At 47.4% G+C, this 18,228-nt stretch overlaps 1 protein-coding gene across 1 annotated transcript in view; it reads left to right on the plus strand.

Moving 5' to 3' along the window:
* rabep1 (rabaptin, RAB GTPase binding effector protein 1) overlaps positions 1 to 18,228 on the plus strand; it is a 119,382-nt gene that overhangs the window by 89,638 nt on the left and 11,516 nt on the right. Inside the window, exons 14-15 of the mRNA XM_085964129.1 lie at positions 7,005 to 7,060; positions 11,174 to 11,272. Coding sequence (XP_085820255.1) covers positions 7,005 to 7,060; positions 11,174 to 11,272 — 155 coding nt within the window. The remainder of the gene's footprint in view (positions 1 to 7,004; positions 7,061 to 11,173; positions 11,273 to 18,228) is intronic.

An 18,228-nucleotide genomic window follows, 5' to 3' on the forward strand; every position in this document is an offset into this window, starting at 1 on the left:
CCACAGAAGTAGCATTTCTGGCCTTGGGGCACTGCTGTCTGGCCTTGGGACACTGCTGCGGTAGTTGGGCCGTGGCTGGGGTGGCACGGCGCTATGAGGTGGTCCTACCGTGTCCCAGGCTGTCATTCCCCGCGGCGTCCACGGTGCAGAGGAGTAGGCATCCATGCCCCAGTAGGCTGCATCCAATGATAGTGCGAGTTCAGAGGCCTTGTTGAGGTCGAGGTCACTCTGCTCCAACAGTCGCTGTCGGGTGTAATTGGATCTGTGGCCCGCTACAAAAGCGTCCCGGATAAGTTCCTCTGTGTACACGGCGGCCTTTACATCCTTACAACCACAGGCCCGGCCAAGCACAGACAGTGCCTGAAGGTATTCCACGGTCGATTCCCCAGGTTGTTGTTTACGACTCCCCAGAAGGTGCCTGGCGTACACTTCGTTCACTGGGCGCGTGTACTGGTCCTTGAGGAGCTTGATAGCGTCCACGTACGAGGTCGCGTCTTGGATGACCGAGTACACTCGGTGGTTCACTTTGGAGGTCAGGACATCCAGTTTGTCCTCGTCCGATTTGATTGCTGCGGAGGCGGTCAGGAATTTTTCGAAACACTTAAGCCAGTGAGTAAACTTGGTGGATGAGTCCGTCTCCCGATGATCTAAGTCCAGGCATGCTAGTGTGAGGATCTTCTCCATTATAAAAATTTTGTTAATAAAATTGATGCGCTATCAATTACTCATAAAAGACTGAGAGTTAAGAGAGTAACTAAAGGCTTTTATTAACAAAAGAATGAAGGTCTGCCTCGAGTGGTCGACCGGTCCAGAAATACAAAGGGCTGGGGAGCAGTCACCTTTTATACTAGGACTTGTGGGAGGAGTCAGCCGAGGCATGTCCAGGCATGTACACAGTGGAATACAAACAGTGGTTTACCACACCTCCCAGGCCCAGACCCCCCCGCTCCCTCCCAGGCCCAGACCCCCCCGCTCCCTCCCAGGCCCAGACCCCCCCGCTCCCTCCCAGGCCCAGACCCCCCCGCTCCCTCCCAGGCCCAGACCCCCCCGCTCCCTCCCAGGCCCAGACCCCCCCCCCCGCTCCCTCCCAGGCCCAGACCCCCCCCCCCCCGCTCCCTCCCAGGCCCAGACCCCCCGCTCCCTCCCGGGCCCAGACCCCCCGCTCCCTCCCGGGCCCAGACCCCCCGCTCCCTCCCGGGCCCAGACCCCCCGCTCCCTCCCGGGCCCAGACCCCCCGCTCCCTCCCGGGCCCAGACCCCCCGCTCCCTCCCGGGCCCAGACCCCCCGCTCCCTCCCGGGCCCAGACCCCCGCTCCCTCCCGGGCCCGGGCCCAGACCCCCGCTCCCTCCCGGGCCCGGGCCCAGACCCCCGCTCCCTCCCGGGCCCGGGCCCAGACCCCCGCTCCCTCCCGGGCCCGGGCCCAGACCCCCGCTCCCTCCCGGGCCCGGGCCCAGACCCCCGCTCCCTCCCGGGCCCGGGCCCAGACCCCCGCTCCCTCCCGGGCCCGGGCCCAGACCCCCGCTCCCTCCCGGGCCCGGGCCCAGACCCCCGCTCCCTCCCGGGCCCGGGCCCAGACCCCCGCTCCCTCCCGGGCCCGGGCCCAGACCCCCGCTCCCTCCCGGGCCCGGGCCCAGACCCCCGCTCCCTCCCGGGCCCAGACCCCCGCTCCCTCCCGGGCCCAGACCCCCGCTCCCTCCCGGGCCCAGACCCCCGCTCCCTCCCGGGCCCAGACCCCCGCTCCCTCCCGGGCCCAGACCCCCGCTCCCTCCCGGGCCCAGACCCCCGCTCCCTCCCGGGCCCAGACCCCCGCTCCCTCCCGGGCCCAGACCCCCGCTCCCTCCCGGGCCCAGGCCCAGACCCCCGGGCCCGACCGCTGCTCTTTCTGAAGCCGTGCCCCGTCAATCAGGCTGGACTGAAATTCCTCTTATATCCATGTGTCGCAGCATTCCCCAAATGGCCTTTCCTCACCCAGTCCCAGCTCAGATACTCCTCTCTAGCCAGCTATATATGTATGGGATATGCACAGTAACACAGGTACAATGGAAAACACACACAAGAGAAGGGAGACAAAGTGAGGAACAGAGTTGGAGATAGATCAAGAAGTACAGAGGTAATGAGAATGTGTGGCAATGCCATGGGAAGAACAAAATGCAAAGATAGAGCAAGAGAGAGACAAAGAATTAAAGTTGGAATGAAATACAGTTTTTTGTTTTGTGCGTGAGCAATGCCATGTGATATCAACTGGTCTTATCTTCATTTAAGCAATTTTATTTGGAGGTACTTTTAACATAAAAACAGTCCTTGGTCAATGAAAGGCCCCTGAGCTGGAGGAGCTGGCCCTCCCGGCCTAGCAGCTAAGTGCACAAAGTTTTCAGTTCTCTTGCCCGGCCTGGAAGATTATTCTAGACATCTGTAAACCTTTGTGAAAAAGTTCTTGTGTTTTAAATTTACTGCTCACTAGTTTAAACTGGCTATAACTTGGGTTCGGGGTTTATCCTATCTAAACCATTTATTACTTATACTTCATAACACTTGTGATTTTTTTTTTTACTGTCTCCAATGCCTGTGAATCTTTTTGTAGCTTGTGCCTTGTACTCCAGATGAGGTCTGGCCAGTACATTGTAAAGCAATAGCATAACCTCAGTAGAGTTGTGTACTGGCTATAAATCCCAGCAGAGACATTTCCACTTTTCTCAGTGGAAGCACTCTTGCTTCTGAATAGAAGGTTCAAGCCCCCACTCCAAGGTTTAACCACATAATCTTTTACGTCCACCCAAGAGCACAGACAGGGCCTCGGTTTAACGTCTCATCAGAAAGACGGCACCTCCGACATTTCAGTGCAGTACCGAGGGAGTGCTGCACTGTCAGCCTAGATTTTTGTGCTCAAGTCTTGGAGTGGGACTTAAACCCACAACCTTCTGACTCAGAGGCGAGGGTGCTGCCCACTGAGCCACTGGCTGACACTAAGCAGTGACTCCTGTGGAACTCCATTCAACACTCCCCAAGTCTAGTATCACTTCTTTCACTACGACCCGCTTCCCTATTTTTGTCTTTTGGTTGAATTCAAAGTCTTTCATGTGGAACTTTTTAGAAAGCATTCTGAAGTTCAAATAAACTGGGGAATTCCACTGTCTGTTTCACGTATTACATCCTCAAAGGAGTGAAGAATTTTTGTGGGGTAGGATCTTTCCCTTCTAACAACACTGGCGAGGCAGCTACTGCCCCACAGGCACTCCTCCAGCCTACTCCTTATAATGGATTCCCTTCTCTGAACTGATATTGGGCTAATCAGCCTGTGGTTGCTTGGATCAGATTTACAGCACTTTTTGAATAGATGCAGGGTCCATAGTGCCACGCAGCCATAGAACATGCTGTGAAATTTTGATGCTGTTAAAAATCAGAGTCATAGAAGGAGGCCATTCGGCCCATCGAGTCCATGCCGGTTCTCTGTAGAGCAATGTAGTCAGTCCCATTCCCCGCTCTATCCCCGTAGCCCTGCAAGTTTATTTCGCTCAAATGCCTATCCAGTCTCCCCTTGAAAACATTGAGTGTCTCGGCTTCCACCACTTCCGTCGGCAGCGAATTCCAGGTCCTCGCCACTCACTGCATAAAAAAGTTTTTCCTCACATCCCACCTGTATCTCTTGCCCAAAACCTTAAATCTGTGTCCCCCTAGTCCTTGTACCATCAACTAGTGGGATCAGCCTCTGGTTCTTTTGTCAATCGTCTTAAACCTGTGCCCTCTGGTTACAGACCCTTCTGCCACTGGAAACAGTTTCTCTTTATTTACTTTATCAAAACCTCATCATTTTGAACACAGAATCACAGAAACCCCACAGTGCAGATAGAGGCCATTTCGGCCCATCGAGCCTGCACCAACACATATCCCACCCGATCCCCGTCATCAACACATATCCCACCCTATCCCCGTAACCCCACGTATTTAATCCCCCTAACACTAAGGGTCAATTTATCATAGCCAATCATCCTAACCCGCACATCTTTGGACTGTGGGAGGAAACCGGAGCACCCGGAGGAAACCCACGCAAACACGGGGAGAATGTGCAAACTCCACACAGTCACCCGAGGCCGGATTCGAACCCGGGTCCCTGGCGCTGTGAGGCAACAGTGCTAACCACTATGCCACCTCTAACCTTCTCTGCTCTGAGGAGAACAACCACAGCTTCTCCAGTCTCTCCACATAACTGAAGTCCCTCATCCCTGGAACCATTCTGGTAAATCTCTTCTGCACCCTCTCCAAGGTCTTGACATCCTTCTTAAAGTGCGGTGCCCAGACTAGGACACAACACTCCAGCTGAGGCCTAACCAGTGATTTATAAAGGTTCATCTTAACTTCCTAGGTTTTGTACTCTGCCTCTATTAATAAAGCCAAGGATCCCGTGTGCTTTTTTAACAGCCTTCTCAACTTGTCCTGCCACCTTCAAAGATTTGTGTACATACACCTCCAGGTCTGTCTGTTCCTGCACACCCTTTAAAATTGGTGTTTTTCCCCCTCCATGATAATGCCATTGGGACCAGTGCCTACTTTGCTCGTTACTCCCACATGTAATGTTCAGGGTGTGAAATGCCTGGTGATTATAGAACCCCATTGATCTCAACTCCCTTGTGCAAAGTCTGAGTACAGTTTCAGCTTGGGAATTAATGATCTGGAAATCAAAAGGGATCAGAAAATTGAAACTGTTCAGACTCTGACCACCAGGTATCTTATTGGTTGCCTGCCGCCGTGGTCACATGGCCAGGCGAACCATCCGAGAAAGCCAGGTGTTCAGTGGCAGCGATTGAGAAATGCTCGAACAACACGTGGTGCGAACAGTTTAAAAATATTTTGTTTTTTCTGAACGCCAAGGACCCGGGTTCGAATCCGGCCTCGGGTGACTGTCTGTGTGGAGTTTGCACATTCTCCCCGTGTTTGCGTGGGTTTCCTCCGGGTGCTCCGGTTTCCTCCCACAGTCCAAAAATGTGTGGGTTAGGTTGATTGGCTATGATAAATTGACCCTTAGTGTTAGGGGGATTAAATATGTGGGGTTACAGGGATCGGGTGGGATATGTGTCGGTGCAGGCTCGATGGGCCGAAATGGCCTCTATCTGCACTCTGGGGTTTCTGTGATTCTGTGAAAGTCACTAGTTGAGCCCCATTTTATACAACATTTAATTTTTGTAAATTTGAGTTTGAGGCACTTTGAAACCTTGAATAGATTTCCCACAGAATCTACCTTGTTATGTCACAGAGCCATGTCGGTGTCCCGTGACTCCTCTATTACGATGACCAGTTCCTTCCTCATTTCCTTAGATATCCCAGGATATGTGCTGTCTGGTCCAGGACATTTATTTGTCTTCAGTTCATTTGCTTTGTCCAGTATCCTTAAACATTCACTCCCTCCACCGGCGTACCGTGGCTGCAATGTGTACCATCTACAAGATGCACTGCAGCAACTTGCCAAGGCTTCTTCGGCAACACCTCCCAAACCCGCGACCTCTTCCACCTAGAAAGACAAGGGCAGCAGGCGCATGGGACCACCACCACCTGCAAGTCACACACCATCCTGACTTAGAAGTATATCGCCGATCCTTCATCGTCGCTGGGTCAAAATCCTGGAACTCCCTCCCTAACCGCACTGTGGAAGTCCCTTCACCACACAGACTGCAGTGGTTCAAGAAAGCGGCTCACCTTCTCGAGGGCAACTAGGGATGGACAATACATCCTAAGAATGAATTTTTTTAAATTGCTGCTACACTGATAGCTCAGTCCTCTAGAATATTTGATGTGCCGGATTCACTGATTATCAAATTAGTACTGACCTCTTTAGTGAATAATTAAAGAAAACATTTAACGTTCGATGATTTTTATCTTCAACTTTGCTGTAACTTTGATTTTTTTAAACTCCAACTTCCTCTTTCTGTCACGGTGCTGGCGGAATGTTTTAACATTTAATGTCTTTAGCTATTTTCAGCACGAGAGTCCTTTTTGCATCCCTGATCTCTTTCAGCCTGTTTTAAAATAATTTAACACTAGCCCCTCCTTTTTTCTGATGTATTTTGATATTGTTTTGTTTTGTCCTATTTCCACTTTAATTGCCCTGTTTAATTAGTGTTTATTTTTCTCTGTTATATACTTACTTTGTATGTTGCTGTCTTTCCTCTGCTGCCGTTCCTATTTTGGCCCTTCTTTCTTCGCTTTCTGCCTTTCGAAAGTCATATATTTTTGTCCTGTTCTTTACAGGAACCCAGTTGCGAGATATCCCAAGTTTGAATCATAGTCACTAGTTCCCAAAAGATCCACGAATTCTAAACTATGAATGTTGTCCTGATTCCTCACAGGAAGCTGGTCTCAATTCAAGTTAATCCTAGCTGGCTCCGTCCTCTTCTGGCCAAGTCGGCCAAACACAGCTCGGCCACTGGCCAAAAGGTGACCTTGCTCCCCCACCCCCGTCTCCATCCAGACAACGTAACCTCAGTCATTCTGTACTTAAGTTGGTTTGCATTTATCAAAATCATACAAGAATGATATTAATCAAATAAGAATCTCTGAATGCTGGTAATCTAAAATAAAAGCAAGCTCGGTTGGTATCGGAAGAGAATAACTGTTTCAGGTTTTCCCTCAGCCTGCTGATGGGTTGAGACAGTAAAACCTGCTGATGGGCCACTTCATCGTCATTAGTCATATTACACTAAGACACCTGGAAAAATAACTTGCATTTCTATAGCGCCTTTCGCAACCTCAGGACGTCCCAAAACGCTTCACAGCCAATGAAGTACTTTTGAAGTGTGGTCACTGTTGTAATGTAGGAAACGCGGCAGCCAATTCGTGCACAGCAAGCTCCCACAAACCTGAGCTACCATTTGAATTGCATTCTTCCTCCATTATGTTCACACTGCTTAGCATGAAATGTTTGCTGCTGTCCAACACTCAAAGTAAAATGTGCCATTCCTCAGTGCAAAATCTTTGTAAATATTAAATGATCTCTTTATTCTTTTGTCTTTCAGCATCTTTTTCTAGTTTAAAAACTGAATTGGAGCGAGTGAAAGGTGAAGATCATCAGGTGGGATTCTTTTTGTTCAATGTTTCTCTACTGCTGAGTTCAGACTGGTAACTGTCGTGTGAATGCTTCTCACTAAAATGGCCTTGGAACTAGGAAAGCTGGTGTTGTTGGTCTTGACTCATTCTGAGCCTTTGCCCTGTTCATGGAGCAGCCCCTGGGCGGGGGTTCCTAGCTGAGAATGCGGCTCACCCTGTGCAGGAGGCTGAGGGTATAAGCTATTAACATCAAGAAAGGTTTGCATTCAAGTGAACTTTTGTGGCATGTGGAACACATTGTGGCGAATCGAATAACTAGGGCTGTAGAGAGGGCTTTAAACTAATTAGTGGGGGGGAGGTTTCAAGAGAGCGAAAAATAAAAATGTCAGCGGAGAGCAAGGTAGCAGTGGGGGAATTAAAAACCAGAGCGTGTCAGGAAGGGACAGAATGTATAAAGGTAGAGTAGTAAAAGGGGTAAAAGCAGGAATAAATTGTCACAAAACATATTTAAAACTTCTTTATCTGAATGCACGCAGCATTCGTAACAAAATAGACGAGTTGACGGTACAAATAACTACACATGGGTATGATCTGGTGGCCATTACAGAAACATGGCTGCAAGGTGACCATGACTGGGAACTAAACATCCAGGGGTATTTGACAATTAGGAAGGACAGACAGGAAGGAAAGGGAGGTGGGGTGACTATGTTAATAAAGGATGGATCAATGATATTGGGTCAAAGGATCAGGATAGTGAAACAGTTTGGGTGGAGATAAGGAATAATAAGGGGAAAAAGTCACTAGTGGGCGTAGTCTATAGGCTTCCTAACAGTTGCAACTCTATTGGTCGGAGTATAAATCAGGAAATAGTTGGGGCTTGCAATAAGGGAACAGCTATAATCATGGGGGATTTTAACTTTCATATTGACTGGACAAATCAAATTGGGCAGGGCAGTCTTGAGGAAGAGTTCATAAAGTGCATTAGGGACGGGTTCCTTGAGAAGTATGTTACTGAACCAACCAGGGGGCAGGCAATCTTGGATCTGGTCCTGTGTAATGAAACATGATTAATAAAAAATGTCCTAGTAAAGGAGCCCCTTGGAATGAGTGACCATAACATGGTTGAATTCCAAATTCAGTTGGAAGGTGAGAGTTGGATCTCAAACCAGCATACTATGCTTAAATAAAGGAGACTATGAAGGTATGAGAGCAGAGTTGACTAAAGTGGACTGGGAAAATAGATTAAGGTGTAAGACGGTACATGAGCAGTGGTGTACTTTCAAGGAGATATTTCACAACTTTCAAGAAAAATATATTCCAGTGAGGAAAAAGGGGCGTAAAAGAAAAGACAGCCATCCGTGGCTAAGTAAAGTAATAAAGGATAGTATCCGACTGGAAAAAAAGGGCATATAAAGTAGCCAAATCTAGTGGGAGGATAGAAGATTGGGAAGCATTTAAAAGCCAGCAAAGAATAACTAAAAGATTAATTAAGAAAGGGAAGATAGATTATGAAAGTAAACTAGCAAAAAATATAAAAACAGATAGCAAGAGTTTCTACAGTTATATATAAAAAGAAAAAGGGTGGCTAAAGTGAATGTTGGTCCCTTAGAGGACGAGACCGGGAAATTAGTAGTGGGGAACATGGAGATGGCAAAAACGCTGAACAAATATTTTGTATCGGTCTTTACAGTAGAGGACACTAAAAATATCCCAACACTGGACAAACAGGGGGCTATGGGAGGGAGGAGCTAAACACGATTAAAATCACTAAGGAGATGGTACTCCGTAAGATAATGGGACTTAAGGCGGATAAATCCCCTGGACCCTGATGGCTTGCATCCTAGGGTCTTGAGAGAAGTAGCGGTAGGGATTGCGGATGCATTGGTGGTAATTTTCCAGAACTCCCTGGATTCAGGAACGGTCCCAGCAGATTCGAAAACTGCTAATGTAACGCCCTTATTTAAAAAGGGAGATAGACAAAAGGCTGGAAACTATAGACCAGTTAGTCTAACATCTGTGGTTGGTAAAATGTTGGAGTCCATTATTAAGGAAGCAGTAACAGGACATTTGGATAAGCATAATTTAATCGGACAGAGTCAGCATGGTTTTATGAAGGGGAAGTCATGTTTGACAAATTTGCTCGAATTCTTTGAGGATGTAACAAACAGGGTGGATAAAGGGGAACCAGTAGATGTGGTGTATTTGGACTTCCAAAAGGCATTTGACAAGGTGCCACACAAAAGATTACTGCACAAGATAAAAAATCATGGGATTGCGGGTAATATACTGGCATGGGTGGAAGATTGGCTATCTAACAGAAAACAGAGTTGGGATAAATGGTTCATTCTCTGGTTGGCAATCAGTAACTAGTCGTGTTCTGCAGGGGTCAGTGCTGGGACCCCAACTCTTTACAATCTATATTAACGATTTGGAGGAGGGGACCAAGTGCAACATATCCAAGTTTGCTGACGATACAAAGATGGGAGGGGGGAGGACATAAAAAACCTGCAAAAGGACATACAGGCTAAGTGAGTGGGCAGAAATTTGGCAGATGGAATATAATGTTGGAAAGTGAGGTTATGCACTTTGGCAGAAAAAGTCAAAGAGCAAGTTATTATCTAAATGGAGAGAAACTGCAAAGTGCTACAGTACAAAGGGATCTGGGGGTCCTGGTGCATGAAACACAGAAGGTTAGTATGCAGGTACAGCAGGTGATCAGGAAGGCCAATGGAATCTTGGTTTTTATTGCAAGGGGGCTGGAGTATAAAAACAGGGAAGTCTTGCTGCAGTTATACAGGGTACTGGTGAGGCCACACCTGGAATACTGCGTGCAGTTTTGGTTTCCATATTTAAGAAAAGATATACTTGCTCTCGAGGTAGTTCAGAGAAGGTTCACTCGGTTGATTCCGGAGATGAGGGGGTTGACTTATGAGGAAAGGTTGAGTAGGTTGGGCCTATACTCATTGGAGTTCAGAAGAATGAGAGGCGATCTTATCGAAACATATAAGATTGCGAGGGGGCTTGATCGGGTGGATGCGGGGAGGATGTTTCCACTGATGGGTGAGACTAGAACTAGGGGGCATAATCTTAGAATAAGGGGCTGCCGTTTCAGGACTGAGATGAGGAGAAACTTCTTCACTCAGAGGGTAGTAAATCTATGGAATTTACTACCTCAGAGAGCTGTGAAAGCTGCGACATTAAATAAATTTAAAACGGAGATAGACAGTTTCCTAGCTGATAAGGGAATTAGGAGTTACGGGGAGAGGGCAGGGAAGTGGACGTGAGTCTAGGTTCGGATCAGCCATGATCCTATTGAATGGCGGAGCAGGCCCGAGGGGCCGTATGGCCTACTTCTGCTCCTACTTCTTATGTTCTTATGTTCTTATTGCTGGCACAGGTGGTGGAACAGGAAACCTTCATGGGCTTCAAGAAGAAGCCAGACTGGTTCTTGTCAACCAAAGGGGTTTGAGGATTATTAGAAATGCACCGAGAACACTGTGGATAGGTGGGCTTGATGGGCTGAAGAGCTTCTCCTCCCGAAACTGTTACCATCTTACTATAAAATGTAATTTAAGAAGCTATTGTGAATCTCTCCACTCACCAGCAGTGTGTTTGAAACATTATGACTTTGGCAAATGACTTTGATTCATATTGTGAGTGTGTTTCTCATTACATGCACGGCACACAGACAGGGTAGCACATGATGCTCACTTTTGTGGCTCAAATAGTGTAAATGGTGCTTTGCAGCAATTTAAATGGTGCACGGGAGACGGCTGGTTTGCCAACACCAGCTCCAAAGCCCAGTTAAGCAGCACACGCTCCACTGGCTATTGTCCTCAATGTGACCTGCAGCTGTTCACAGATCCACAGTTGGAAGGATGTCACGGGGACGGCGCGCTCTTCAAAGCGTGTTTTAACCTCGTCTCTTCATCCAGCAGACATGTGCTGTGTGTGAAGTGGGGAGAAACCTCACTCCAGACACTAAACCACAGGTACAACTTGCTGTTGGTACTTTTATTTTCAATTCCCTTTTTATCTCCCTCTTCACTACTAGTTCTTTACTGGTGGAAAGTACAGGAGGAAATTTCACACACACAATATTCTGAGCCCGTTTAAAGAAAAAAGCCTTTGTTTTCAGCTGGAGGTCAGATTGCAAGAGCAGACCAAGCATCTGGAGAACCTTGAAGAAGTGAAGAACAGCTTGCAAGAACAACTGAAGATAGAGGGTACTGCAAAGGTGAGAACTCGAGCTCCGTCAATCCAAAAGGAGCCCAATGTTGGGGTTGAGCTGGTGACTCCCTTCCTGGGCCACGGTTCTTTCTGGCTGCCACTGCCCAATACAGCAATCTGTTTAAGGTGGATGTGTGTTTACCCATGGCACACCTTTCATTGATGGCCTGGACACCAGACAACCTCTTTCTGTGTGTGGGTGTTTAAAGGCTTTTCTTCTGGTGGCTAGATCTGATTATCCGCTCAGTTTTCAGAACAACTGACCTTAATCCTGCCAATCTGGGACCAGTTAGAACCTCTGTGAATCCCCTGCAACTCTTCTGCAGCGGTTAAAACTAGGAAAGAATAAAAGTGATATCAACATTGCCAGCACTTCATTCTGTCAGGCCACAGGTTCAAGTCTCACGCCAGAATCTTGAACAGGTAATCCAGGCTGACACTGCAGTGCAGTACTGAGGGAGCGCTGCACTGTCTGAGGTGCCGTCTTTCAGATGAGACATTAAACCAAGGCCCTGTCTTCCCTCTCGGTGAACATAAAGATCTCGTGCTGCTATTCGAGGAAGAGCAGGGGAGTTTTCCCAAAATAGTTTCCAACTTCCATGCTCAGTGTAAAATTGAGCTGCCACTTCCAATGATCCTGGCCTGTTGAATCTAGCCATCTTGTCTTTTCCAAAGTCTCTGCAATTAGCGGGCAGAAGAAGTTAGTTTGTAGTGAAGCTTTGTATGAGCCAATTGGATCCAGTTCACCCTTCAATCCAATCCTTTATTTAATTCTCCAGTGTATTACCCGGGAACATTCTTGTACTTGTAGAATCGGGCTGAGTTCTGGCTGCCTGAATAATGTTGGTGAGTCGATTCCTACCAGCTGGCTGCTCAGTTCAGTAATGTGCTCTGTAATTGACTGCCATCCCTTAGTTACCAGGATTGTTCAATCCAACCCATAAGCATGATTGGGAATAGTTTAAAGTGCCGGTTTAATCTTTTGCATTCAAACATATTGCAGCAATCTGAAAATGTTGGTATTTTAAAGATGAATGAGCGCCATTTGTTGGTAGGAAACCGGTACTGCGCATATTAACAAGTAAACATCTTGCGTTAAGTATACAACTGTTTGCTGATATTGAGTGTTGCAGACTGTGCCTTTAACCAGCTGCCTGCTCTTCACAGCAAGTAAAATAGATAGTGGGATCCTGGGGTGAGAGGGCTGTCCTATGATGAGAGATTGTGTAGATTGGGCTACTCCAGAGACTTGAGCACAAATCCAGGCTGACACTCCAGTGCAATACTGAGGGAGTTCTGCACTGTCTGAGGTGCCGTCTTTCAGATGAGACGTTAAACCTAGGCTTCCCTCTAAGGTGAACGTAAAAGATCCCGTGTGTTGTATCCGTGTGTTAAGGCAGGTGTTTACTGAACAAAGTCTGGAGGTGAACTAACTGATACAACACAATATACAGGCTTATATAGCTCGAGTGGCCATTACCGGCATTACAGTACACAGGGGGCTCTTAAAGGCACATACACTACAATTCCTCCCCTTTTAGCCAACCAGTACATAATATTTTAAGTAATCATTAATTACATGTTACAAGAACAATAATCTACACATTGCTGCAGTTAATCAATTATAAGTCAGTCTCTCTGGAGGCTTCCTGACTCGGTCTGGATAACGCCTCGGTGGTGTAGTAGGTTCTTTTGGCAAGGCTGATTCGGCTTGAATGCCAGTGTCGGGTTCATCTTGTTCCAGTATCACCGGATCGGAGGTAGATACTATGGGTATCTCTGCTTCATCATTAGGCATATAGAGTTGTGGTGTCGGTTGTCCCTTTTCGGATGACTCTATGATCTGGTCAGCATGGCGCCTTATTATGCTTTCTCCAATGTCCACGGTATACATCAGCGGTCCTAGTCGTGTGCAAATAGTTCCAGGCTGCCATTTCTCGGTACGGTAGTCCCAGGCCAAAACTTGTTGACCTATCTGGAAGGTTCTAGTTGGCCTTTCATTCATGCCTTGAAATTGCCGGTTCTCCACGTCCCTTCTGATGTTTGGCTTGATCAAATCCAGCCGGCATCTTAGGCTTCTATTGAAGAACATCATGGCGGGAGTTTGGTTTGTAACCATATGTGTTGCATTCCTGTATGCAAACAAGAAGTTATCTACCTTATGCTGAAGTTTTATGTCTTCATTACCCATGGCCTTTATGGCCTTCTTGAAGGTCTGAACAAACCTTTCAGCCAATCCATTGGTGGCGGGATGGTATGGGGCGGACGTGTAGTGCTTAACCCCATTGTTTTTTTAAGAACTTCCTGAATTCTTCGGACACAAATTGCAGTCCATTATCAGAACAGATCTGTTCAGGCAGCCCATTCCTGGCAAATATGGTCCTTAATACTGTGATGGTTTTTTCCGTGGTGGTGGAGGACATCTTTATTACCTCCGGCCACTTGGAGTGTGCATCAACCGCGATTAAGAACATTGAGTCCATAAATGGACCAGCAAAGTCGATGTGTACCCTTTGCCACGGAGATGAGGGCCACTCCCATGGATGTAGAGGGGCTTGTGGTGGAGCGTTTTGGACCTTCTGGCATCCTAGGCAGCTCTTGGTCATTTCTTCGATGTCTCCATCGATACCTGGCCACCATACAAACGCCCTGGCTAGGTTCTTCATTTTTACTCCACCCAGATGCCCCTCGTGAAGCTCCTTTAGCACTTTATCCTGGAGTTTGAGTGGAATCACCACTCTGGATCCACACATCAAGGTTCCTCGGCACACTGACAGCTGTTCTCTTCTTTGCGAGAATGCTGGCAACAGTGGTTCGCCATGTGCTGGCCATCCCTTCACTGTTAAATCGTAGACTCGTGAGAGAGTCGGGTCATTTCTCGTTTCCCTTTCAATGGCAGAATTTGTTACTGGTAGACATTCGACTATGGTAGAGTGGAACATCTCCACTGGGTCTACTGTAGGTGCCTCTTCTACCGTTGGCAACGGTAGGCGCGATAAACCGTCAGCATTCCCATCCTGTTTTGATCCTTTGTATTCTATGTCATATTGGTGTGCCCCTAGAAAAAGGGACCACTTCTGTAGCCTTTGCGCTGTCATAATGGGAACACCCTTTTTAGGGTTGAATATGGAGATGAGGGGTTGATGGTCAGTCAACAAGGTAAATTTTTGTCCGTTTAGGTAATGGTTGAATTTCTTCACTCCCCATACCAGGCTGAGTGCTTCCCTGTCGATTTGGGCATAGTTACGCTCAGCTGAGTTCAATGAGCGTGATGCAAAAGCTATCGGCCGTTCCGAGCCATCAGGGAATCTGTGCGATAATACCGCTCCTACGCCGTAAGGGGATGCATCGCACGCCAGTCTGATTGGCAGTGATGGGTTGTAATGAGCCAAAACTTCCTTGGACGTGATTAAGTCTTTGCATTTATGGAAGGCACGTTTACAGTCTTCGCTCAATTTCCAAATTACTCCTGTTTGTAGCAGTTCATTAAGAGGGTGCAGAAGAGTTGATAAGTTCGGTAAAAATTTATGATAGTAATTTAGCAATCCCAGGAACGACCTTAATTGTGAAACATTTTCAGGTGCTGGGGCTTTTATGACCGCTTCAATTTTTTCAGGTGACTTATGCAACCCTTCCTTATTAATTATGTGGCCACAATATGATATTTGTTTCTGGAAAAATTCGCACTTGGGGCGATTTGCTCGTAGGCCCCGTTCTCTCAGCCTAGTGAGCACCTGCTCCAAATTGGCACGGTGCTCGTTGTCGTTTTTTCCTGTTACAAGGATGCCGTCTAGGTAGCATTGAGTCCCCGGAATCCCTTGGAGGACTTGCTCCATAGCTCTTTGCCAGATAGCTGGAGCTGATGCTACTCCGAAAACCAGTCGATTGTACTGGTACAGGCCTTTGTGTGTATTTATCGTGAGATACTTTCTAGAGGCCTCTTCAACCTCCATCTGCAGATATGCCTGTGCCAAGTCAATTTTGGTGAAACGTTTCCCTCCGGATAGTGAGGCGAAAATATCTTCTATCCTCGGAAGAGGATACTGTACCATGTGAAGGACCAGGTTTACAGTCACCTTGAAGTCTCCACAGATGCGAATTTTTCTCTGTTCTTCAGATTTATCATTATTCAACGTTTTCTTCATGACCGGGACGATGGGTGTTGCCCACTCGCTCCAATCTATCTTGGATAATACGCCTGCCTTATCCAAATTCTCCAGCTCTGCCTCGACTGCTGGACGAATTGCGTATGGCACCGGCCTTGCCTTAAAAAACTTGGGAATTGCCGCATCTTCCACTTTTATTGAGGCGGTGATGCCTTTCAAGGTTCCTAGTTTCTCTTGAAACACTTCCTTGGCGTTGGCCAAGATGTCTTTTAATCGTTCGGGTATGACGTCGTCATCATTTCTTTTCTTACTGGTCACCATCAGTGCCTGAATGGAGTGCCAGTCTAAACGTATCTTCCTGATCCATTCACGTCCCAACAGCGGTGGACCACCATCTTGTAGAACGTATAAATACAACTTCTGTATTTCCTTGCCGTTGTATACAACAGGCACCCTTATTTTTCCTTTGGGGTATACTTTCTGCCCCGTATATGTTTTCAAGATAATGGATGTGTCTTTTAAAGTTATATGCGGAAATAGCCGCTCGTAATCCCGTCGATTTATGATGGTCAGAGCTGATCCTGTATCTAGCTCCATTTTAACTGGGGACCCTGCTATCGTGAGGGTAACCCAAATGGTCTGGTAATCTTCTTTGGCAATTACATTATGTAATTTGAGAGAGCTTAGTCTCTTGTTTCCGGAGTCGCTATCGCTCTTCTGGTCTTCGGAGCTACTGTCCGTCATCATTTGTACCTTTCTGTACTTTTCTTTATTGATTTTTTTTTTCCTGTCCGTGGATTTTTTTTGTCCAGATCGGCATACCCGTGCAATGTGTCCAATCTTTCTGCATTGCCTGCATGCTTTGTCCTTGAACCAGCAGTCCCTCTGGTCATGGGCGGATCTGCCGCAGCGATAACATCTCTCGAAACCCTGTGTCATTTCATGGGTGCCGAAGTCCTGTGTCTTTTGCTGTAGCTCTGCAGCTCCTCTTGCGGCTGCTTCGTATGATACAGCCATACTGAAAGCCTTGTCCAGTGTCAAATCTTTCTCGGAAAGCAGCCTTTTCTGTGTTCCTTCACATAGGAGACCGCAGACGAATTTGTCTCGAAGAGAATCTGCCAGTCCTGCCCCGAATTGGCAGTGCTTTGATAGCTTTCTTAATTCGGTGAGGTAATCAGCGTTCCTTTCATTCTTGTGCTGATTCCTCTTGAAGAATTTGAATCGTTCCTCTGTCAGCAGCGGTGTTGGGTTTAAGTGCTCCTGTAGGGTATCAACAATTTCCTTAAAATTCTTGTCCTTTGGTTTGGCTAGAGTGATTAAGTTTCGTAACAGCCCGTATGTCTTTGCGCCCATTAGATTTAGAAGTACTGACGCCTTTTTATCATTTTCTATTCCATTTGCTGTGCAATATACCTCCACTCTTTCCACATATGTGGTCCAATCCTCTATAACGTTATCAAAAGCATCAATATTGCCAGCCTTAGGCATCCTGGGAAATAAATGGCGCTTCCTGCGCTTTTCTTTCTTTCCTGCAGAAAAGATATGACGCTTTCCCGCCACTGCTGCTGCTGACAACGCTGTTTTCTGCGTTTTTAAAAAAAAAAAAAATATTTACAGGTGGAGACTCGTTCCCGCCGGACTCTCTGGGACTTTTCCCCCCCCTCTGCTAGGTCCGAACGCCGACCTGCTTTGCAGCGCCGGCCGTCTCCCGAGTGCTCCCCCCGTCTGTTTTTGCTTGCCTCCGCCTTCGCTGCTTGGCCTCGCCGCAGAGCCAGCCGATGGAGCCCCAGCCCGCCCAGGAAGGATTAGTGCAGTACCTGCCACCAGCTCGGCTAGCTGGTGAAACCACAGTTTTTTTTTTTCTTCTTGCTTTTCTTCGACTTTGGACGTCTGAGGAATCGATGTCCTTGAGGTACTGCCGAATTGCAGGTAAGTCCGTTTCCAATTCGTCGCCACTGTTGTATCCGTGTGTTAATAGAGACACTGAAGGCAGGAGTTGGTTTCACAGGTGTTTACTGAACAAAGTCTGGAGGTGAACTAACTGATACAACACAATATACAGGCTTATATAGCCCGAGTGGCCATTACCGGCATTATAGTACACAGGGGGCTCTTAAAGGCACATACACTACACTGTGGAACAATTCAAAGAGCAAAGGAGTTCTCTCTGGCCGATATTTATCCCTCAACCAACATCCACTGAAACAGATTATCTGGTCATTATCTCCTTGCTGTTTGTGGGAGCTTGCTGTGCGCACATTGGCTGCCACGTTTCCTACATTACAACAGCCACTACACTTCAAAAAGTACTTCATTGGCTGTAAAGCGCTTTGAGACGTCCTGAGGCCGTGTAAGGTGCTTTGGAAATGCAAGTTTGTTCCTTTTACATGGTTGGTCTCTGCCACGCACCGACCCTGACTCGGTGAGGGGGTGGTAATAAGGCTGGGCAATCCTACCTTATAACTGATGGGTAATCATGATTTAGTTGTAAGTTTGACTGAGTTTTGTGTAAAGTAGATCCTAGGATTCAGTTAAACCAAATTCTGTGTGATCATAGAACCTCGAAGAATTGTAGATATAAACACTCCCACATGAAGAATGACGGGGAAGGAAAGGGTTAATCCTGCTGTCTCTCAGCTGTGACCCTCAGACAAGCTAAGGAAGCACTCGACCTGTTTCTGATTGGCTGGGCACAGATTTGAGTGTCCATGGGGCCCGAAACTTAAATGAACCAGCAGCAGATGGGCTGAACCTAATCAATTACAAAGCATGCTATGAGGGGGAGGAAGAAGTTTGAACGAGAAGAGAGCTTTACTTTATATAGTGCTTCGCAGATCCTCCAGACATCCCGACTGCT

This window comes from Somniosus microcephalus, chromosome 22 (assembly GCF_052327205.1).
Source record: "Somniosus microcephalus isolate GS21.2 chromosome 22, FLI_Smic_1.0, whole genome shotgun sequence".
NCBI classification, from domain to species: Eukaryota; Metazoa; Chordata; class Chondrichthyes; order Squaliformes; family Somniosidae; genus Somniosus; species Somniosus microcephalus.